The sequence below is a fragment of the Mesoplodon densirostris genome, chromosome X, assembly GCF_025265405.1.
Source record: "Mesoplodon densirostris isolate mMesDen1 chromosome X, mMesDen1 primary haplotype, whole genome shotgun sequence".
In the NCBI taxonomy this organism is placed as follows: Eukaryota; Metazoa; Chordata; class Mammalia; order Artiodactyla; family Ziphiidae; genus Mesoplodon; species Mesoplodon densirostris.
In genome coordinates, this window is record NC_082681.1 from 43332695 (window position 1) to 43356950 (window position 24256).

General features: G+C 37.8%; 1 protein-coding gene across 4 annotated transcripts in view; it reads left to right on the forward strand.

Moving 5' to 3' along the window:
- The window catches only part of NUP62CL (nucleoporin 62 C-terminal like), an 85418-nt gene that overhangs the window by 8519 nt on the left and 52643 nt on the right, over positions 1–24256 (forward strand). For 3 of the 4 annotated variants that reach the window (XM_060086939.1, XM_060086937.1, XM_060086940.1), the window contains 2 exons: positions 21888–21992; positions 23877–23975. In XM_060086939.1, coding sequence (XP_059942922.1) covers positions 21935–21992; positions 23877–23975 — 157 coding nt within the window. In that variant the 5' untranslated portion in view covers positions 21888–21934. Of the gene's footprint in view, positions 1–21887; positions 21993–22924; positions 22981–23876; positions 23976–24256 lie in introns of those variants that run through there. The other variant, XM_060086941.1, reaches the window with a different exon arrangement.

A 24256-nucleotide genomic window follows, 5' to 3' on the forward strand; every position in this document is an offset into this window, starting at 1 on the left:
CTGCTTGCACTTGGTGGCTTTAAATATGAGGACTCATTTTTCTTCAGTTCTAGCAAACTCATTTATTAACTCTGAATAATGTCTCTGCCATACTATTTTTTTCCTTCTGACATTCCTTCTGGATATATACTGAAATTTCTCTTTTATTTTCTCCTTATCTCTTAATTTCTCTCTTCTTTCCCATCACTTTATCTGCCCTGTGTTCTGGCAGATTCTTTTCTTCTGTTCTCTCTTCCTGTTCAATGATTTTTTTTCCTCTTCAACTGTGTCTAGTCTACTATTTAAATCTATCCCTTGGGCCTTTTTATTTCTGATACTGTATCCGTTTCTTGGATTTCTCCATGGTTCTTTTTCACATTCACTTGTTTGTTTTTATGGATGCTAATTCTTTCTTGAGCTCTTTGAACATATAAAACATTTTAATGTGCCATTCATATTGCTCTATCACCTCTAATTCCTTAGATGAGAATTTCCTCAATTTTCAGGTCTATAGACTACTTACTTAGACCTTTTGTAGTTCTTGTCTTTAAGTTAATTTTCTTGGGGTGTTTTGGATCATGGGTGACCTAGGAAGTGGAGATATCTCTGATAAGTGATGTCATGGACAACCTGCCTGGGCCCTGAAAGTTTCATCAGATCCTAATTAGTGTTTTTATGTTACCATCTTAGCTTGAAGTTTCCACACCACAAAGGTAAATTGAATTTGAGCCGTCTGTGTATATCTTCTGTACCAGCTTGGGGTTCCTGCATGTCTCCATTGCCTTTTGCATTCTCCTATAGAGATTTCCCAGATATGAGCTCCACTAGGTTTCTGCTTATTGAGGAGCCTATGACCTTACCCTGTGGCCTCAAATTTACCCACAATCTAGCATATTTCCAGTTTTTAGGGCACACATCTCATTCAAGTCACCCCTTGGGCTAAGCAGCTTCAGCTTCTGCTCATAGATATGAATTCCCTGTCTGGCACCTGAAAAATTGTCTTCTTTCTTTCTTTCTTTCTTTCTTTCTTTTTTTTTTTTTTTTTTTGGCCATGCCGCGGGGCATGTAGGATCTTAATTCCCCGACCAGGGATCGAATCCGTGCCCCCTGCACTGGAATTGGAGAGTCTTAACCACTGGACTGCCAGGGAAGACCCTGTCTTTTTTCTTAAAAAACACTGTACTTTTTAAAAAGTATTTTTGTAAGTGCTTTTGAACTGATATTTCTTGGAGTTTGGAGTATAAGAGAGTGATTCCGGTGTGGCTCCCATCTACTGTCTTGACTTGGAAGTCTCGTTGAGATCTCTAAAAATTTTCTTCTTCCATTCCTCTCTTACCTCCATTTAGGGTTTGGAGTCAGGAGCCGGTTTATTTTTGTAGGAACTGGTGCCCCTACCGGTTGGTTCACTTCTGGCTCTGCAGAGACAACCACTTAGCTACAGAGTTTACTTTCTCTACACCTGGTATAGGAGGTTTAACTTAGGGACTCCATTCCAACCAGTTAGAAGTTCATCTTCTACCGGCCTGTTCTCACTCTGTAACACAACTCCAGCTAGGCAGAATACAGGATTCAGCTTTGGAGAACCAGTTGCATCAACTCCTATCCCAGTAGGAACTGGATTTCCTTAGGGTAAGAAGAGTACCATTTGATTCTTTTAGTGGTTACAATAGTAATCATCTTTCAAAGACAAACTTTCAATTTGGAGTATGGAAAGGGTAAAGGGATGGTGTGGCATTTCAAAGTCAATTATTAGGAATTATGCTACTCATTCCCAAGGTAGTCCTATAAATTGAAGTCATTTCTGATTTGAGACACAAGGCACGTTGAATTCTGCTCTGTGGTATCCCTTCGTTTTATGTGAGCCATAGGAAGAGTACTCACTGGGTTTTGAACATATACCATCTTGAAATTAGACTGCTTGCTTATTAAATGTCTCTCTCTAGAGAGATCTTTGTCTATTGATCATTTTAATGACCTTGGATATACATTCTTCCCTCCTGCATCTCAGAATTTTTAAAGGGAGCATTTTAAAAAATGCCTTTCTATGTAAATTCAGTTGGATCCAGCCCTTTCTTTCAGTAACACCTGATAGCCTGATGAAAGCTATTCCCTCTGGAATTCTCCCCTATAACTGTTAGTTATCTAATAACCTGTAATTGAGTGTTAAATAACCTTTCTTAGGACGGGTAATTTAAATACTGAAGCACTTTTTTTTGTGGGTCATGAAATACATTTAAAATTTTCTAGAAACTCTATTAAAGGAATGCCTCACGTGACTTTGTGATTCAGTGTCTAAAACTAAAAATTATGTTTTTAATAAAGTCTTCCAGACTGGTGGAAGAAGTGTAAGTTCTGTTGTCTGTACTGAAAATAAAAATTTTGGAACTACTCCTTCCCCATCAAAACATTTAAAACTTTTGTTCTTAAAGTAGACCAAATTAGGAAACCTTTATCTGTGGATGAGCGAATAGGGAGCTCTGTACATGTATTCCTGTATTAATATCTGGTTATCTTCCCTTCTGTATTGAGATGAAATAACCTATGGAATAAAATGTTATAAAACTTAATTTGACAGGAGCTATGTTATCTAGCTGCCATTTAATGTGGCAGCGAACTATTATATTGATTTTTTTTCCTTTTTCTATTTAGAATAAATGCAATAAAATTAAACTTGGGCAACAGGGCTTTCACACAACCTACAGTGATTCTAGGGGCTCTTGAGCTGGGTGCCAGCACCCGTACTAATGCTGTAACAAGTAGTGCCGTATCACACCAGGGGACAGCATCCACTCCTTTTGCTTTTGGCTCTGTTACTCAGTCTGCAACAGGGTTCTCGTTCATTGGTGGAAGTGCACCTCAGACTGGGTGCACCAATTTCAATATTGTCTTGATGGGGAACGCCTCTCAACCAACAGTGTTTGCAGGATTACCCCTCACTCCTGCTACTCGGACATCTAGTGGAACGATTGCTACACAATCAGTTACTCCTTTCAACCGTGGTGGACAGTCCACTGGTAAGGTTTGAACTCTGCTCTCTAATGGAGATGCACAGTATTCAAGATTGATTTTGAGATTCTTATTTGATTGATTCATCTGAATATGACTAACTTCTCTTGTTGGAGGTTAGTGTTATTGATGAATGCAATAGAAATTAAATCTAAACTGCTCCGCCTGGTTTTGCATTTTTAGGTTTAGAACCAAGGAATGTTTGTTTGGGGGGAAAGTTACAACCTTCTGAGAATGAATAGTCTAGACAAATTGTCCTCTAGTAATAGTAGAGTTACACTGAAATGTTTTGTTCAACTGTTTAATGCTTGTGTTTACCAAGTATATTTTTCACAATCTGTTGGTATGTTCTGTTTTCCTTTTTTAAAATAAAACTTCTGAAATGAAATTTATCCAATAAAACAGGAAAGAATATTTTTGGAGTAGTATAAAAATTTAGAGAATATTAATAATGTAATAATAAGTGAGTTATATGGCATAGTTGGGGAATGGTAAAATATTTTGGCTAGTGGAGACATTTTACATGCATGGGTTACCAGTTTCTAAATAAGTCGGATTCAGTAAAATGCATTTAACCTATACTGAACATTAATGAGAAGACATTTAGGATCTTTCTAAACCAAAATGCAGTTAATAAAAAGTACTGGTTGATAAACCATATAAGCTTGGTTTTACTGTAGATGCCTCAGATATTTTAGAGCTTGAGAAATACACTGAGTGAGATATTGTATACATTTTACTTTATGGTATATTTTATTGAATTACATATTCATAGTAATGGTTTCAGAGCTTTTGGAAACAACCAAAAATGTAAAATATTTTAAAAATTATAGATAATAAACAACTTATTTATAATTCGAATTTAGTAGTGATAATGTAACCAATTTTGATTGGTTGGTATGGCATTGTAGGACACAAAGAGATGAAGTGGAGCATTAAAATCATTATGATACTAGAATATTTGGTCACTACCTTTGGGGGCATTATTTTAATTGTGTACAAATGAATTTTTGATGTTACAAATAATACATATCTGTTATCAATAAAAAGCCAACCAGGAAATAAGTGTTTGAACTTTGGTTCTGTTATTTACTAGTTCTCTGACCTTGGACAAGTTACTCTAACCTCTCAATGCTTGGTTTGCTCATCAATAAGTGCTCATCGTTTTACCTTGTAGGGTTGTTGTGAGGATTAGGTAGGTAAGTGAATATAAATAAGTAAAGTGCTTAGAACCTTGTCTGACATGTATGTAATAGGTATTCAATAAATGTTAGCTATCTTTGTCATTTATATGAAAGTATACATTTCCCTGTGGTGTTAAATATGTTGGATATTATCCCTTTTGTTTGTTTGTTTGTTTTTTAAGCTTTGGTAGTTTAACACTGAAAATAGTATCATAGCATCATGTTCATTTACATTTTCCTTTATTAGGAGTAAGGCTGACTTCTCTTCAAATGATTGATTAATTGTATTTGTGTTTTTTTCATGTGTTTGGGTGTGTGTGCGTGAGAGAGAGGGAAATTGAATGAATTCCCTTTTTGTATCTTTTGCTCAGTTTTCGGTCTTTTTTTCTTTTTTCTTTTTGGCCACACCATGCGGCTTGCGGGATCTTAATTCCCCCAACCAAGGATCGAACCCAGGCCCTCAAACCCGTGCCTTTGGCAGTGGGAGTGTGGACCCCTAACCATTGGACCACCGGGGCATTCCTTGCTCAGTTTTCTAATATGGTGCTTATGTTTTTCTCATTTATATGCAGTTGCAATATCCTAACCCTTTGATATTTGTATAAGAAGTATTTTTGTACCTATGATTTCTGTTGGTGACAAAGTCACAGGTACTACTAACCTACATGGTTTGTTGCCTACCTTTATAACTAAGGGAAGTGCTCAGGTTCTGCTAGATGTTAGTGAAAATAAAGATGTAATTCCCCTCCCCCCCAAAAAGAAGTATTTTCCCCAGTTTGTTTTGGTTTTATTTTACTTAGTTTTATAGATATTAAAAGATTTTAAATTTTTAAATTAATCTTTTTATTTTGACATAATTGTAGATTCTCATTCAGTTTTAAGAAAAAATACAGAGATCCCACATACCCTTTGGCCATTTTCTCCTTGTGGTAACATCTTGCAAAATTATAGTACAATATTGCAGCCAGGATGTTGATATTGGTAGTCAAGATATAGAATAGTTCTCTCACCACTAGGATTCCTCATTTTGCCCTTTCATAGCAACACCTACTTCTCTTCTGCTCCCACACTCTATTTAACCCTGGCAACTATTAATCTGCTCTCCATTACTATAATTTTGTCATTTCAAAAACGTTATATGGATGGAATCATACAGTATGTAATCTTTTGGGAATGGCTTTTTTTCACTCAGTATACTTCCCTTTAGATCATCCAGATTGTTGTGTGTGTCAGTTGTTTGTTTTATTGCTGCATAATATTCCATGGTATGGATGTCAATTTGTGTAACTATTTGTCATTCAAATAATTTTTCCTCTGTAGGTCAGATGACATTTTTCTCTTGCTGTTTTCAATATTTCTTGTTTGTCTTTAGTTTTCAGAAATTTAATTATTAAGTGTCTTGGTGTAGATTCCTATCATTCTGTCATCAAGTTCGTTGATTCTTGTCTCTATCCCCTCTGTTCTGCTGCTGAGTCCTTTTGCTTGGCTTCAGCTTTGCATTTTGGTTATTGGTTATCTGGTTATCTCAAATTTCCACTTGGCTCTTCTTTATATCTTCTATTTCTTTGTAGAGATTTTCATTTCTTTTCTTTTTCTTTTTTTTTGCTAAGGGTATTTTTTCTTGTGTTTCAAGTGTGTTCATAATTTCCTTTTGATGCACTTTTATCATGGATGCTTTGAAATATTTGTCAAATAATTCTAACATTTCTATCATCTTGGTATTGTCTTTTTAAATTCCATTTGAGATCTTTCTGGTTCTTGGTAGGAAGAGTGACTTTTAATTGAAACCTGGACATTTTCTTATTATGTTATGAGACTCTGAATCAGATTCAAGACTTTTGCTTTAGCTGGCTTAACTTGACATTGCTCTGGCATGAGACAGAAGGGTTTCGCTGTGTTACTGTAAGGTGGGAGTAGAACTTCATTTTCCCCAGTCCGTCTCCATTGCTACCCAAGGCAAGGGTCTCCTAGTTACTGCTGGGCAGGAGTGGGAGTTCCTGCTCCTGATGTGGTTCCCACTGACACTGTGAGGACATGGTTCATTAACTGCTGGCAGAGATAACATCCTGGCTCCCTACTTGACCTTCTCTGATACCATCCTGGCTGGGGTACTGGGACACCTGGTTATAGCCTCACAATGGTGGAAGTTTAAGTTCCTCACTTGCTGTTCTCTGGAATAGGTAGAGAGTGGGACCATACTTTTTTCTGTGATGTTTGGTTATTGTCTAAAAATTTTCTGCCTTGTTGGTCTGCCCCATTCTTGTCTTTTGTCTAGAGATAAGGTTTTTGTTGGGCTTGTTTTTGTTTTTCTATACCCATTGTTGTTTCTGACTCGCCAACCTATTCAACTCCAAGCCTGGGAAATACGAGGCAGAAAGAAAACCTATGGAATTCATTACCATAATATTCCTTGGGTCTCAAGATCCCTAGTTGATTTGACTTCTCGCCACCTTTCAGGGTTTTCTTGCTTATTTTATATATAATGTCCAGGGGTTTTAGGCATACGTAGTGGGAGGAATAGGGAAAGTACATTTTCCTGGAAATGGAAATCCTTAAGATGTAAATTTTTATGTTGTCAAATCTCTCATTCTTCTGAGTTTCTCTCTCTGGACTTACTTGTATAGACCTTTTTCACCTTAGGATTCTTAATTCTTTTTGTTCTTTTATGGTTTATATTTTTAGGAATTTCCTGCCTTCCTATTGATTACTTGAACATTTTTAGAATTCCATTATATTTTTAGGAATCTTTTTTCTAAATGATTAGTGAATTAAACCATAGTATTTCATTAAATGGCCATTTTTTTTCCTGTTGATTTGAGATTCTGCCTTCCTCATACACCAAATTATTATATATGCTTGGTTCTGCTTCTGGACTTCCTATTTGGTTCTATTTGTCTGTCCTTTCTTCCTCTAGTATCACCATTTTGTTATAGTAGCAAGCCCCACTATCTTGTAGCGTATTGCCACCTTCCCCCATTCTGTTAAAAAAATGCCTATTTTCTATGGCTAACAATTTATTAAGCTAGTTGACATTTTCCTCTGTTCTTAAACATGAAGGAATTAAGGCTGATTTTGTTAGCCTTATAGCACGAGATGGAGAAAATTATGATATTGAACCCTTCCTCTTGTCCAGTGGTTCTCAACTGGAGGCGATTTTTGCCCCTTCTCCCAGAGGATATTTGGCAGTATCTGGAGACATTTTTGGTTGTCCAGACTGGGTGAGTGTTACTGGCATCTAGTGGGTAGAGCCCAGGGATGCTGCTAAATACTTTGCAGTGCACATAAAGGAAAATTTTGTTGTCCTCAACACACAACATTTTGACACCAAATATATGGGGGTTCTTCCCACACCAACCAATTCTCCAATCTCCAGACACCAAATGGGTGTCCTACAATTCAGCTATGATGCTCACCACCTGGAGGTAGCACAGACCCCACAGGGTAAGGGCTCAGTTCCTCAAGACTGTCCCCCACTTCAGATATCAATTGCAAGTCCCAGGTTGTCACCTGTACTTCTGACCAACTGGCTACAAACTGGGGGTGCCTATGACCCCTCCCTCCTCAGGTTGGATGATTTGCTAGAACAGCTCACAGAACTCTAGGAAACACTTGACCTAAAATTTCTGGTTCACTATAAATGATACCATTTAGGAACAGCCAAATAGAAGAGATGCGTAAGGCAAAGTATGGGGAAGCAGCCCAGATCTTCCATGTCCTCTCCAGGCATGTCACCCTCCTAGAACCTCCGTGTGTTCACCAACCCAGAAGCTCTCCAAACCCCTTCATTTAGGGTTTTGATGGAGGTTCCATTATGTAGGCATGATTGATGAAATCTTTGGTCTCTGGTGATTGAACTCGATCTCCAGCTCCTCTCCTTTCCTGAGACGTCAGAGGGTTAAGCTAAAAGCCCCAACCCTCTAATCACTTGGTTGGTTCCTCTGGTAACCAGCCTCTCAGCCTTAGGGGCTTTCTAAAGTTCACCTCATTGACATAAATCAGGTGTGGTTGAAAGGGACTTGTTAATAAATAACAAAAGAGGCTCCTTTCACCTTTATTGCTCTTGGAGCTATTTCTGAAACTGGGGACAAAACGCAAATATTATAACAAAAGATGCTTCTATCTCTCTCCTCACTTAGGAAATTACAAGGGTTTTAGGGTCTCTGTCCAAGAAAGGGTACAAAGACCAAATATGAATGAGTTAAATCCCAGCATGGGACAGTCGTCCACAACAAAGAATTATCGGCCCAAGCTGTCAGTAGTGCCATGTTGAAAACCCTGTTCTAGTCCTATGATTAGGAAAATGAGACTTTGTCTTTTAAACCCTTCCTTATTTATGAGTAAGGCTCCTTTAGCTTAAAAGCACAGCATATTAAATGGCATTTGTTTCCTTAGTTACCTCTGGGTATGTGATTTAAGGTCAGGCCCCTGAAATTATGCCAGTATCTGAGAGAGATGATCAAGACTTTAAAATATGGGCATAACTCAAGTGTAAATTTAACTAGCGCTAGTGAAGAGACTTCAGTAATACAGTCAGTTACAAAATAAATAATGCAAAAAACAGTCACCTTCCCATGATTAAACAATAGTAATTGGGAAATATAATGGAGGAAGTTCCCATTAACAATTTCAACCAGAGGTATGAAATGCCTAAGAATGAACTTTAAAAATGTGTATGATCTAAATGAAGATATCCATAAAATTTTACTGAGGAATGTAAAAGAAGACATGAATAAATGAAGAATACACATGCTCGATAGTACAGGAATGTCATTTAGTTCTAAATTAATCAACACATTTAACATAATTCTTATAAAACCACAATGGGAATCTTTGGGGGAAGGAAAGGAAGGAGGGACTTGACAAGGTTCTAGAGTTTAAATGAAGGGGATAAATGCACGACACTAGTCATGTCTTGTTTTTTAAGAAAAGTAATGATAGTGTACTTGTAGAAAAATATATGAAAATATATTGTAAATTTATTCTCTGACTGTAAGTTTAAAATATTTAGTATAAAAAAATAAATGAATTCTAGAGCTTCAATAATTGGAACTTTCTTGTGGAACAGGGATAGAAAGAAAAATCAGTGAAAAATTTTAAAGTACAGAAACAAACCTGGGTTTATGAAGATGACATTTCCAATCTGGGGAGAGAGGATGGAGTAGTGAACAAATGAATTGCAATAGCTGGCTAGCCAGGTGACTTGAGGGAACGGGATTATGTTTTGCCTAAAAAGATTAACTGAAAGAAATACTAGGTGAATTAAAGGTAGAAAATGAAACTATAAATATTTAAAAAGCATAGGTGAATATGAAAATGTGTAAATAATATTTCTTGGGTTAGGGAGAGGACCATTTATTTAAGTATAATTTTAAAATATATAATATAGTCTGTCAAATGATTTAAAATTAAGACTATAAAAATAGTATAAATAAGTATACTGCCCCCATCTACCCTGTATTACTCCCTCCCCCCTTCCCCACCCTCTCTATTCAGCTAACCACTGTAATTGTATGTATCCTTCCAGAGTTTCTTCATGGATTTGCTAGCAAATAAAAATATATATTCTTAGCCCTCTGCCTTTTTAAAAAAATAATATAAATGAGAGTATACTCTACACATTATTCGGTACCTTGCTTTTTAAACTTAAAACTTTATACACTTATTTTAAACATTTTGTAGCTCTTTTCACATCAATCAGTATATGGAGAGCTTCCTCAGTATTTTTTATAGCATCATAGAATTCCATGGTCTGGATGTGCTATAATTTATCTAACCCTTTGCTGGTGGACGTTTGGGTTGTTTCCTCTTTTGCTAATATAAACAGTGGTGCAATGGATCTTATTTTACATGTCATTTTTCAGGTGTATAAGTATATCTTTGTGGATAAATTTCTAAAAGAAGTATTACTGGTTTAAAAGATAGATGCATTTGTAATTTTTAAAACATTGGCCACTTATTTTGCATAAGGGTTATACCAGTTTACACTCCCATTAGAAATCTCGGAGGCTGCCCATTGCTTCACAGTGTCCTTAAACAGAGTGTGTTACCAGTTTTTTTTATTTCTTCCCATCTGTTAGGTGAAATTGTTCTCAAGGTAGTTATAATTTGTGATTTTCTCCTAAAAGTGAAGTTGAACACCTTTTATATGTTTGAGGGTATTTTTTATTAGTTTCTGCTTTATAACAAAGTGAATCAGTCATACATATACATCTGTTCCCACATCCCTTCCCTCATGCATCTCCCTCCCTCCCACCCTCCCCATCCCACCCCTCCAGGCGGTCACAAAGCACCTAGCTGATCTCCCTGTGCTCTGCGGCTGCTTCCCACTATCCATCTACCTTACGTTTGGTAGTGTATATATGTCATGCCTCTCTTTCGTTTTGTCACAGCTTACCCTTCCCCCTCCCCATATCCTCAAGTCCATTCTCAAGTAGGTCTGTGTCTTCATTCCTGTTTTACCCCTAGGTTCTTCATGACATTTTTTTTAATTCCATATATATGTGTTAGCATACGGTATTTGTCTTTCTCTTTCTGACTTACTTAACTCTGTATGACAGACTCTAGGTCTATCCACCTCATTACAAATAGCTCAGTTTCGTTTCTTTTTATGGCTGAGTAATATTCCATTGTATATGTGTGCCACATCTTTATCCATTCATCCGATGATGGACACTTAGGTTGTTTCCAGCTCTGAGCTATTGTGAATAGAGCTGCAATGAACATTTTGGTACGTGTCTCTTTTTGAATTATGGTTTTCTCAGGGTATATGCCTAGTAGTGGGATTGCTGGATCATATGGTAATTCTATTTTTAGGTTTTTAAGGAACGTCCATACTGTTCTCCATAGTGGCTGTACCAATTCACATTCCCACCAGCAGTGCAAGAGTGTTCCCTTTTCTCCACACCCTCTCCAGCATTTGTTGTTTCTAGATTTCTTGATGATGGCCATTCTGACTGGTGTGAGATGATATCTCATTGTAGTTTTGTTTTGCATTTCTCTACTGATTAATGATGTTGAGCATTCTTTCATGTGTTTGTTGGCAGTCTGTATATCTTCTTTGGAGAATTGCCTATTTAAGTCTTCTGCCCATTTTTGGATTGGGTTGTTTGTTTTTTTGCTGTTGAGCTGCATGAGCTGTTTATAAATTTTGGAGATGAATCCTTTGTCAGTTGCTTCATTTGCAAATATTTTCTCCCATTCTGAGGGTTGTCTTTTGGTCTTGTTTATGGTTTCCTTTGCCGTGCAAAAGCTTTGAAGTTTCATTAGGTCCCATTTGTTTATCTTTGTTTTTATTTCCATTTCTCTAGGAGGTGGGTCAAAAAGGATCTTGCTGTGATTTATGTCCTAGAGTGTTCTGCCTATGTTTTCCTCTAAGAGTTTGATAGTTTCTGGCCTTACATTTAGGTCTTTAATCCATTTTGAGCTTATTTTTGAGTATGGTGTTAGGGAGTGATCTAATCTCATACTTTTACATGTCCCTGTCCAGTTTTCCCAGCACCACCTATTGAAGAGGCTGTCCTTTCTCCACTGTACATTCCTGCCTCCTTTATCAAAGATAAGGTGACCATATGTGCGTGGGTTTATCTCTGGGCTTTCTATCCTGTTCCATTGATCTATCTTTCTGTTTTTGTGCCAGTACCATACTGTCTTGATTAGAGTAGCTTTGTAGTATAGTCTGAAGTCAGGGAGCCTGATTCCTCCAGCTCGGTTTTCGTTCTCAAGATTGCTTTGGATATTCGGGGTCTTTTGTTTTTCCAAACAAATTTTGAAACTTTTTGTTCTAGTTCTGTGAAAAATGCCAGTGGTAGTTTGATAGGGATTGCATTGAAACTGTAGATTGCTTTGGGTAGTAGAGTCATTTTCACAATATTGATTCTTCCAATCCAGAAGCATGGTATATCTCTCCATCTATTTGTATCATCTTTAATTTCTTTCATCAGTGTCTTTTAATTTTCTGCATACAGCTCTTTTGTCTCCTTAGGTAGGTTTATTCCTAGATATTTTATTCTTTTTGTTGCAATGGTAAATGGGAGTGTTTTCTTGATTTCATTTTCAGATTTTTCATCATTAGTGTACAGGAATGCCTGAGATTTCTGTGCATTAATTTTGTATCCTGCTACTTTACCAAATTCATTGATTAGCTCTAGTAGTTTTCTGGTAGCATCTTTAGGATTCTCTATGTATAGTATCATGTCATCTGCAAACAGTGACAGCTTTACTTCTTCTTTTCCTATTTGGATTCCTTTTATTTCCTTTTCTTCTCTGATTGCTGTGGCTAAAACTTCCAAAACTAAGTTGAAAAAGAGTGGTGACAGTGGGCAGCCTTGTCTTGTTCCTGATCTTAGTGGAAATGGTTTCAGTTTTTCACCATTGAGGATGATGTTGGCTGTGGGTTTGTCATATATGGCCTTTATTATGTTGAGGAAAGTTCCCTCTATGCCTACTTTCTGCAGGGTTTTTATCATAAATGGGTGTTGAATTTTGTCAAAAGCTTTCTCTGCATCTATTGAGATGATCATATGGTTTTTCTCCTTCAACTTGTTAATATGGTGTATCACATTGATTGATTTGCGTATATTGAAGAATCCTTGCATTCCTGGAATAAACCCCACTTGATCATGGTGTATGATCCTTTTAATGTGCTGTTGGATTCTGTTTGCTAGTATTTTGTTGAGGATTTTTGCATCTATGTTCATCAGTGATATTGGCCTGTAGTTTTCTTTCTTTCTGACATCCTTGCCTGGTTTTGGTATCAAGGTGATGGTGGCCTCATAGAATGAGTTTGGGAGTGTTCCTCCCTCTGAAATTGTTTGGAAGAGTTTGAGAAGGATGGGTGTTAGCTCTTCTCTAAATGTTTGATAGAATTCGCCTGTGAAGCCATCTGGTCCTGGGGTTTTGTTTGTTGGAAGATTTTTAATGACAGTTTCAATTTCAGTGCTTGTGATTGGTCTATTCATATTTTCTATTTCTTCTTGATTCAGTCTTGCCAGGTTGTGCATTTCTAAGAATTTGTCCATTTCTTCCAGGTTGTCCATTTTATTGGCATAGAGTTGCTTGTAGTAATCTCTCATGATCTTTTGTATTTCTGCAGTGTCAGTTGTTACTTCTCCTTTTTCATTTCTAATTCTACTGATTTGAGTCTTCTCCCTTTTTTTCTTGATGAGTCTGGCTAATAGTTTGTCTATTTTGTTTATCTTCTCAAAGAACCAGCTTTTAGTTTTATTGATCTTTGCTATCGTTTCCTTCATTTCTTTTTCATTTATTTGTGATCTGATCTTTATGATTTCTTCTGCTAGCTTTGGGGGTTTTTTGTTCTTCTTTCTCTAATTGCTTTAGGTTCAGGGTTAGGTTGTTTACTCGAGATGTTTCCTGTTTCTTAAGGTGGGATTGTATTGCTATAAACTTCCCCCTTAGAACTGCTTTTGCTGCATCCCATAGGTTTTGGGCCGTCGTGTCTCCATTGTCATTTGTTTCTAGGTAGTTTTTAATTTACTCTTTGATTTCTTCAGTGATCACTTCGTTATTGAGTAGTGTATTGTTTAGCCTCCATGTGTTTGTATTTTTTACAGATCTTTTCCTGTAATTGATGTCTAGTCTCATAGCATTGTGGTCGGAAAAGATACTTGATACAATTTAAATTTTCTTAAATTTACCAAGGCTTGATTTGTGACCCAAGATATGATCTATCCTGGAGAATGTTCCATGAGCACTTGAGAAAAATGTGTATCCTGTTGTTTTTGGATGGAATGTCCTATAAATATGAATTACGTCCATCTTGTTTAATGTATCATTTAAAGCTTGTGTTTCCTTATTTATTTTCATTTTGGATGATCTGTCCATTGGTGAAAGTGGGGTGTTAAAGTCCCCTATGATGATTGTGTTACTGTCGATTTCCCCTTTTATGGCTGTTAGTATTTGCCTTATGTATTGAGGTGCTCCTATGTTGGGTGCATAAATATTTACAATTGTTATATCTTCTTCTTGGATCGATCCCTTTATCATTATGTAGTGTCCTTCTTTATCTCTTCTAATAGTCTTTATTTTAAAGTCTATTTTGTCTGATATAGAATTGCTACTCCAGCTTTCTTTTGATTTCCATTTGCATGGAATATCTCTTTCCATCCCCTTACTTTCAATCTGTATGTGTCTCTAGGTCTGAAGTGGGTCTCTTGTAGATAGCATATCTATGGGTCTTGTTTTTGTATCCATTCAGCCAACCTGTGTCTTTTGGTGGGAGCATTTAGTCCATTTACATTTAAGGTAATTATTGGTATGTATGTTCCTATTCCCATTTCCTTAATTGCTTTGAGTTCGTTATTGTAGGTATATTTCTTCTGTTGTGTTTCTTGCCTAGAGAAGTTCCTTTAGCATTTGTTGTAAAGCTGGTTTGGTGGTGCTGAACTCTCTCAGCTTTTGCTTGTCTGTAAACGTTTTAATTTCTCCATCAAATCTGAATGAGATCCTTGCTGGGTAGAGTAATCTTGGTTGTAGGTTTCTCTCCTTCATCACTTTAATTATGTCCTGCCACTCCCTTCTGGCTTGTAGAGTTTCTGCTGAGAGATCAGCTGTTAACCTGATGGGGATTCCGCTGTGTGTTATTTGTTGTTTTTCCCTTGCTGCTTTTAATATGATTTCTTTGTGTTTAATTTTTGACAGTTTGATTAATATGTGTCTTGGCGTATTTCTCCTTGGATTTATTCTGTATGGGACTCTCTGTGCCTCCTGGACTTGATTAACTATTTCCTTTCCCATATTAGGGAAGTTTTCAACTATAATCTCTTCAAATATTTTCTCAGTCCCTTTCTTTTTCTCTTCTTCTTCTGGAACCCCTATAATTCGAATGTTGGTGCATTTAATGTTGTCCCAGAGGTCTCTGAGACTGTCCTCTGTTCTTTTCATTCTTTTTTCTTTATTTTGCTCTGCATCAGTTATTTCCACTATTTTATCTTCCACCTCACTTATCCGTTCTTCTGCCTCAGTTATTCTGCTATTGATCCCATCTAGAGTATTTTTCATTTCATTTTTTGTGTTTTTAATCAATGCTTGATTCATCTTTAGTTCTTCTAGGTCCTTGTTAACTCTTTATTGCATTTTGTCTATTCTATTTCCAAGATTTTGGATCTTGGAAATAGAATCTTGGATCATCTTTACTATCATTATTCTGAATTCTTTTTCAGGTAGACTGCCTATTACCTCTTCATTTGTTAGGTCTGGTAGGTTTTTATCTTGCTCCTTCACCTGCTGTGTGTTTTTCTGTCTTCTCATTTTGCTTATGTTACTGTGTTTGGGGTCTCCTTTTTGCAGGCTGCAGATTCGTAGTTCCTGTTGTTTTTGGTGTCTGTCCCCAGTGGCTAAGGTTGTTTCAGTAGGTTTGTAGGCTTCCTGGTGGGGGGGACTAGTGCCTGTGTTCTGGTGGTTGAGGCTCGATCTTGTCTTTCTGTTGGACAGGTCCACGTCTGGTGGTGTGTTTTGGGGTGCCTGTGTCCTTATTATGTTTTTAGGCAGCCTCTCTGTTAATGGGTGGTGTTGCGTTCCTGCCTTGCTAGTTGCTTGGCTTAGGGTGACCAGCACTGTAGTTTGCTGGTCGTTGACTGAAGCTGGGTGCTGGTGTTGAGATGGAGTTCTCTGGGAGATTTTCGCTGCTTGATATTATGTGGAGCTGGGAGGTCTCTTGTGGACCCGTGTCCTGAAGTTGGCTCTCCCACTTCAGAGGCACAGCACTGACTCCTGGCTGCAGCACCAAGAGCCTTTCATCTACCCGGCTCTGAATAAAAGGGAGAAAAAGTAGAAAGAAAGAATTAGTAGAAGAAGGAAAGAGAGAGAGAAAGAAAGGAAGAAGGAAAGAAAGGAAGGAAGGAAGGAAGAAAGAAAGGAGGGAGGGAGGGAGGGAGGGAGGATGGAAAGAAAGAAAGGAGGGAAGGAGGGAGGAATGAAAGAAAAAGGAAGAGTGAATGGAAGAAGGGAGGGAGGGAGGGAGGAAGGAAAGAAAGAAAGAGAGAAAGAAGGAAAGGAGGGGCGGAGGGAAGGAGGGAGGAAGGGAAGGTAGGAAAAAAAGAAAGAGCATGTAAAGTAAAATAGAATAAAGTATGAAATATAGTAGCGTTTTTAAAATTAAAAAGTATTTATTAAAAAAAAACGGACAGATAGAACCCTGGGACATATGGTGGAAGCAAAGCTATACAGAGAGAATCTTACACAGAAGAATACACATACACTTTCACAAAAAGAGAGCAGGGGGAAACATCAAAAATCTTGCTCTCCAAGTCCACCTCCTCAATTTGGGATACTTCGTTGTAAAAAGAGGAAGAGGGCGAGAAGTCTGAAATCTTGCTCTCTAAGCCCACCTCCTTAATTTGGGATAATTTGTTGTAAAAAGAGGAAAAGGGGGGAAAGTCTTAAATCTTTTCCTCAAAGTCCACTTCCTCAATTTGGGATGATTCGCTGTCCATTCATGCACTCCACAGACGCAGGGCACATCAAGTGGACCGTGGAGCTTTAATCCACTGCCTCCGAGGCTGCACAGAGAGATTTCCCTGCCTCTTCTCTGCTCTCACAGCTCCCGGGTCTCAGCCTTGGACTGGCCCCGCCTCTGCGCGTAGGTCGCTGGAGGGCGTCCGTTCTTCGCTCAGACAGGACGGGTTTAAAGGAGCCGCCGATTCGGGGGCTCTGGCTCACTCAGGCAGAGGGGAGGGAGGGGCGCGCAGTGTGGGGCGGGCCTGCGGCGGCAGAGGCTGGCGTGACTTTGCACCAGACCGAGGCGCTCCATGCGCTTTCCCGGGAAAGCCGTCCCCGGGTTCCGGGACCCCGGCAGTTTTGAGGGTATTTTGAAACATGATATGGGGACATAAACCATAAAGGAGAAAACAATGGAAAGACTTGACTACATAAAAAATAAAAACAAAATCAAATGACAAACTGGGGTTAGGAAATATTTGCAAAATTTGACTAAATAGCCTCAATATATATATAATACTTTTATTAAAAATCAGTAATAAGAAGACAATACTCCAATGAGAAAATGGGCAGATGACATGAATAGGCAATTCTGAATGAAGAAATTAAAGCAGCCATTAAACCCATGATAAAAATTTAGCCTCACTGGTAGGTATTGAATTAGAAATATTAAAACACCTTTGCTATAATTGGTTATTTCTTTAAAAGTATACATGTGGTGCTTCTCTTAAATGAAACATAGGGATATTCCATGATACATATTTTAAATAGTTGGAGGTATGTGGTAATGTTCCCAGTTCCTTCCTATCATCTCCCTCCTGTCCCCAAACCCCCGGTGGCCCTAGATGTTTTGGATAGCAGAGTCTTACATCATATATTGTCATGAATTGTTCAACAGTTGGATACAGGTATCAATAGATTCAAATGCAGTGACTTATTAAGCACTTTTTCCTTTTGAAAAGGAAGAAGAATATCTGTAATTATGTATTGGAGTAAGTATGTGTTGGAAAATTACGTATTGGAAAAGGTTGGCTCGATTCAGCATAAATATTTATTGACTACTTACTATCATGTGCCGTGTGTAATGATCTATAGTGAGGATGAAAAGATAAACTTTGTTTTCAATTAACCAATTAATCTTATTTGTGTCTTTATGTACTTAATTTCTCTAGCTTTATTTCTTTTATAGATTTTATTTTAAATTTTCAAGAAGAGTCCAGGTAATCTGTTTTCTGAAACTTTATTCCAGACTTCTATTTATAATTTTTTCTCACAGATTTATTATTGTATAATTCACACACCACATAATTTACCCATTTAAAGTGCACAATTAATTGGTTTTTAGGATATTCACAGAGTTGTGCAGCCATTACTGAAGTCAATTTTAGAACATTTTCATCACCCACCGAAGAAACGTCATACCCATTAACAGTCGCTGCCCATTCTCTTCTCACCCCAGTTCTGGCAACCATGAATCTGCTTTCTGTCTCTATAGATTGCTCTGTTCTGGCCATTTCATATAAATAGAATCATACAATATGTGGTATTTCGTGGTTAGCTTCTTTTACTTAGCGTGTTTTCAAGGCTCATCTATGTTTTAGCATGTATCAGCGCTTCTTTTTTATGGCCAAATAAAATTCCATTGTATTAATATACCACATTTTATTCATCCATTCATCAGTTGATATTCATTTGGGTTGTTTCCTTTCATCTTTTGTCTGTTATGAATAATGCTGCTGTGAACATTCATGTACATATTTTAGTGTGGATGTATGTTATCATTTCTTTTGTTTGTATACCTAGGAGTGGAATTACTGGGTCATATGGTAACTTTATGTTGAACACTTTGAGGAAGTGCCATACAGTTTTCCAAAGAGATTACACTATTTTACATTCCCGTCAGCATTGCCTGAGGTTTACAATTTCTCCATATCCTTGCTAACACTTGATATTGTGTCTTTTGTTATTGCCATCCTAGTCGATATGAAGTAGTATCTCGTCATGGTTTTGATTTGCAATTCCCTAATGACTAATGACATTGAGTATGATTTCAAGAGTTAGATGGCCGTTTGTATCAACAACTTTGCATCTTTATGACCATTCTTTTTTTTTTTTTTTTTTTTTTTTTTTTGGCTGCACTGCGCAGCACGCGGGATCTTAGTTCCTCAACCAGGGATCGAACCTGTGTCCCCTGCAGTGGAAGCACAGTCTTACCCACTGGACCGCCAGGGAAATCCCCTGACTATTCTTTTGTAGTCACCATCTCCTTCTGACCACAGCGTGGAAAGGATCTCTACTTTTAAGGATTCATGTCCTTAGATTTTGCTTACCTGGATAATCCAGGATAATCTCCCTCTTCCAAGTTACTTAACCTTCACTTCATTTGTAAAGTCTCTTTTGTCAAGTAAGGTAATATGTTCACAGACTCTGGGTATTAGGATGTGGCCATCTTTGGGGACCATTTTTCTGTCTACCATACCATCTTAACAATATAAAATTATTTGATCCATGAACATGAGAGCTTTCTGTTTATTTAGGATGCCTTTAATTTCTTTCAATAATGTTTTTTTTTATTTTTCTGGATACAAGCCTTACACTTGTTTTGTTAGATTTGTTCTTAACTATTTTATGCATTTTGAACAATCGTAAATGGAATTATATTCCTAATTTCATTTTTGGATTGTTCATTGATAATATATAGAATTCAAATTTATTTTTATATTGATCTTGTATCCTGCAACTTTGCAGAACTTGTTCATTGTTCTAATAGATTTTTTTAATTGGAGTATAGTTGCTTTACAATATTGTGTTAGTTTATACTGTACAGCAAAGTGAATCAGCTATACTTATACACACATCCCCTCTTTTTTGGATTTCCTTCTCATTCAGGTCACCACAGAGCATTGAGTAGAGTCCCCTGTGCTATACAGTAGGTTCTCATTAGTTATCTATCTTATACGTAGTATCAGTAGTGTATATATGTCAATCCCAATCTCCCAGTTCATCCCACCCCCCACTTTCCCCCTTGGTATCCATACGTTTGTTCTCTCTACGTCTGTGTCTCTATTTCTGCTTTGTAAATAAGGTTGTCTATACCATTTTTTTCAGATTCCACATATATGCGTTAATATATGATATTTGTTTTTCTCCAGATTTTTTTATGGGTTCCTTAGAATTTTCTGTATTCATGATCATGTCATCTGTTTATAGAGATAATTTTACTTCTTACTTTGCAATCTGGTATCCTTTATTCGTCTTCTTGCCTAATTGTCCTGGCTAAGATTTCCAGTATGTTGTTGAATTGAAGTGGTAAGAGCAGACATCCATGTTTTGTTTTTGATGGCAGTGGAAAAGTATTCAGTCTTTCACTGTTAAGCATGACGTTAGCTGTAGGTTTTTCATAAATGCCCTTTATCATGTTGAGGAAGTTCCCTTCTCTTTCTAGTTTGTTGAGTGTTTTCATCATGAAAAAGTGTTGGATTTTCTCAGATGCTTTTTCTACTTCTATTGAGATGATCATGTATTTTTTGTATTTATTTATTTATTTATTTATTTATTTATTTATTTGTTGCGGTACGCGGGCCTCTCACTGTTGTGGTCTCTCCCGTTGTGGAGCACAGGCTCCGGACGTGCAGGCTTAGCGGCCATGGCTCACAGGCCCAGCCCCTCTGCGGCATGTGGGATCTTCCCGGACCGGGGCACGAACCCGTGTCCCTTGCATCGGCAGGCAGACTCTCAACCACTGCGCCACCAGGGAAGCCCGATCATGTATTTCTTAAATAACAGCATAATTGAGGTATAATTCATATATCTTAAAAGTCACGCTTTTAAACTGTGCAATTCAGTGGTTTTTTTTTAAACATATTCACAGAGTGTTCAACTATCACCACTATGTAATTCAAGAACATTCTCATCACTGCAAAAAGAAACCCTGTAACCAACCATTAGCAGTCACTTCCCATTACCTTCTCTTTCCAGCTCCTGGTAACCACTAATATACTTTCTGTCTATGGATTTACCTCTTCTGGACATTTCATATAAATGGGATCATACAATATGTGGCCTTCTGTGTCTGGCTTCTTTCATTTAGCAAAATGTTTTCAAGATTCATTCATGTATCAGTACTTAATTTTTCTGATCCTCAGGGGGGCTCTTTTCAGCCTTCTCTTTCCCTGGTTATCTCTGCTAAACTGGCTGGCCTGCAGCCTAAATGTTGCTCTCATGAAGCTACTTACTTCCTCTTAATTGATTACCACCAAAATCTCTATTTTTTTTCAAGAGAGTCCTTTGGCTTGAACTTCCTCATACTCTGTTTCAAATAAAGTCAGTTCTCCTGGACATAGCTTGGGAACTTTTTGTTCTTATGGGCTACCTTTATCCCTGGGCAAAATCTTTGAACTAGTGCTTTGGGTGCTGGGCAGTGACCATTGCTTCTGATCTTCTTGCATCTCTCTTCCGGCATGCAACCTCAGCCCTGCAGGTAAGCTGGGGCAGGGCAGTCAGGGTGATTGATGGGGCTCCAGCATTGCCAGCCTACTGTGTCTGGTGTAGACCCTCTGCCCTATGAGTGGGGGCTGACTGGAGGAAAGGAGCCCCTCAGCTCTTGGCTGTACTCACCAGGAATTTCAATCCTTTAACTGTGTGTCAGGGGTGATGAGGAATGCTGACTGCTTCCCCTCCTAATGAGATACTGTATTCCTTGGTTGGGAGCTGAGGAAAGAGGGAGTCCAGTCTTCTTGGCGACTCCTGCCTGGAGTGTAGCTTCTCTCAAGGGGAGCAAGGGGGTGGAGGGAAGAGCGTTGGTTATGATTCATATGCCGTAGACTCTCACCTGTATTACTGAATTTTAGCAGATTTTCTTGAATAAATTTTTCTTTATTTGCTGTACCTTCAGGACAATTTCCAGAGATTTCAATTTTTTTAAAAAAAAATATTTTTTACCAGTTATGGTTGCTTCACTGGGGAATGGGTCCCTAGGACTTCTTATGTCGCAATTTTGGAAGTGGACCCCCCTGTTAGGTTGCTTACTTTTTTAGTAGAGTTTCTTTCTTATGATGGTGCTAGAAGGCTGGCTATACTAAGCACTACTGATGAACTATTTTTTAAATTGGGATTTTACTATGTCAGATTTATTAAATATCAGGGTACTTGATTTTCCTTGCTTTATTGTTATTTCTCCATATAAGTGAAGTTTGTTATAATGGTGTTTTACTTATTAAATATTATTTTTATTGACATATTTTTCTGCTTGTTACTTTAATTTAGGGTTGGTTCCAGCATCTCCTGTTGCTGCCACTACTAGTTCAAGCACCATGCTGTTTACCTCATTTTCAAATATTTCTACCTCCACTGCTGCTACTGGGCTCTCATGTAAGTTACTGGTTGCAAATAAAATACTATTATTTTGCATCAGACCACTTAACTCAATTTGCCAGTATAAGCTATGGATCTCTGACGTCTCATAAATTATCATTATGCTTGATCCCGTTTGTAACTGTTGATATCAATAGTAGGTTTGCTAAAAACCTGATTGTCATGGCTTTCGCTATGAATTTTATGTTAACATGATTATTACAACTTAAAGTGACGATTTTAAGCATATAATTCATTAACAGTGTAATGTTTTGAAGCGAATGGGAAGAGTGGAAGTTTTGCCAAGTATGTCTGAAGGGAAGAAGTCTTATTATCCATGTGAATAAGATAAAATGGGAAATAAATGTTGAAGCCTTGCTGTATTTTATTCTTCTATATAGACCAGGTTTGTGGTCCTTATATTTTACTTATCAAAAGTGTTACATGACAAAAGGACCAGCTGTAGTCTTGAGCTCTAATGACACTGTGTGATGTCTCCAGTTCTCTCCCCTTGAAGATGAACATCTGGATGCTTTGAGCTGAGAGGTGGGGCGTTAATTATCAATTATCTTGTAACCCCAACTTCTTTGCTACACCTCTTCCATTAGTAGAGTCATAACAAATGGTGAGAATATTGACTTCTGTATATATCTTAAGCAGTTCTTTCTTACAGGTCCATATAAGCTGCTTGTGCTTTTGTGGCATCTTCACAGTGCCATGATGTTCATCATTAGAGTTTGTTATTGTAATCCTAGCAGTTATATGGCCTTCCCAAAGCCCTGTTATAGTGAGCCTGTCACCATTTCTGGGAGTAAAACTTGCCAGGTATTGCTGATGCCTAGTTGAGCATGAAAAATGGCGGCCGCCATCCCCATTGCCTTGTGCAGTTGGCGTAGGTGGAACATTAGTTGAAATTGCAGGTTGCCACTTGAATTGTATTTTCTTCTAAGTAGATACAGTTCCAATCCTGAGACATGACTGAGATTCTGGAAACCTTTTGATATATGTAAGCAATATCCTTCTCAAGTATAATAGATTTTGTGAATATGACCATGTCTGAGGTTGGGAGTTAAAATTATTGAATGAATTCCATTTTCAATCAAAGACTTGACTTCTGACCTTTTTTATAAAACTTATTTATTTATTTATTTATTTTGGGCTGCACTGGGTCTTTGTTGCTGCATGCAGGCTTTCTCTAGTTGCGGCAAGCGGGGTCTACTCTTCGTTGCAGTGCGTGGGCTTCTCATTGTGGTGGCTTCTCTTGTTGGGGAGCACGGGCTCTAGGTGCGTGGGCTTCAGTAGTTGCGGCGTGTGGGCTCAGTAGTTGTGGCTCGTGGGCTCTAGAGCTCAGGCTCTGTAGTTGTGGCGCACAGGCCTAGTTGCTCCGCGGCATGTGGGATTTTCCTAGACCAGGGCTCGAACCTGTGTCCCCTGCATTGGCAGGCAGATTCTTAACCACTGCGCCACTGGGTAAGTCTGACTTCTGACTTTTTTTTTCTTTCCTGTCTTTGATGTCCTTGCCTACAAAATGAAAAGAAACCTTGACCACAGTGTTTTTAAAATCAACTTTAATGAGGTATAATCTACATCTCATAAAATTAACTGAAGTGTATAGTTCAGTGATTTTTAATCAATTTACCGAATTGTGTAACTCTCACCATAGTCCAGTTTTAGAACATTTCTATCATCCCAGTAAGATCTCTCAGCCCGAGACAACTACTAATCTGTTTTTTGTCTGTATCTACGCCTTTTCCAGATTTTTCATATAAATGGATTGACTGTAGTTTTTTGAGGCTTAGCCAAAGTTACTAAAGGACTCAGATGAAAAAGACCCTATATAAATTCTTCATTCACTGTTTTTGATTAAAAGGGTAATAGGTAATATTATGTTGTTCTCTGCAGTTGGTGCCCCTACAACTTTGGCTGGAATGCTTGGTGGTACAGCTTTGAGATTTGGATTAAATTTCCCTGGAGCAGGTGGAGCAGTTGCTGTTGCATCTAGTAAGATTTTTAGAACTACTGGGATGTGTTTGAATGCTCACTGGAAATGTACTGCATAACAAAAGCAGTAAGTAGGTTGTATTCCTTAGCTTCTAGGACTAAGAAGGTTTTGATCATCTCACCAGCATATCCAAAAGGTACATCAGTATTGACAATTGCCAAAGGGTAGAATGAGACGGTTGATGTCAATGAGATTACTTCTTTGAGATGACCATAATCAAAGCTGCTATCAAACTCTTGTCAACTCTGAAACTTAAAAATTCTTATCATTGATCATACTA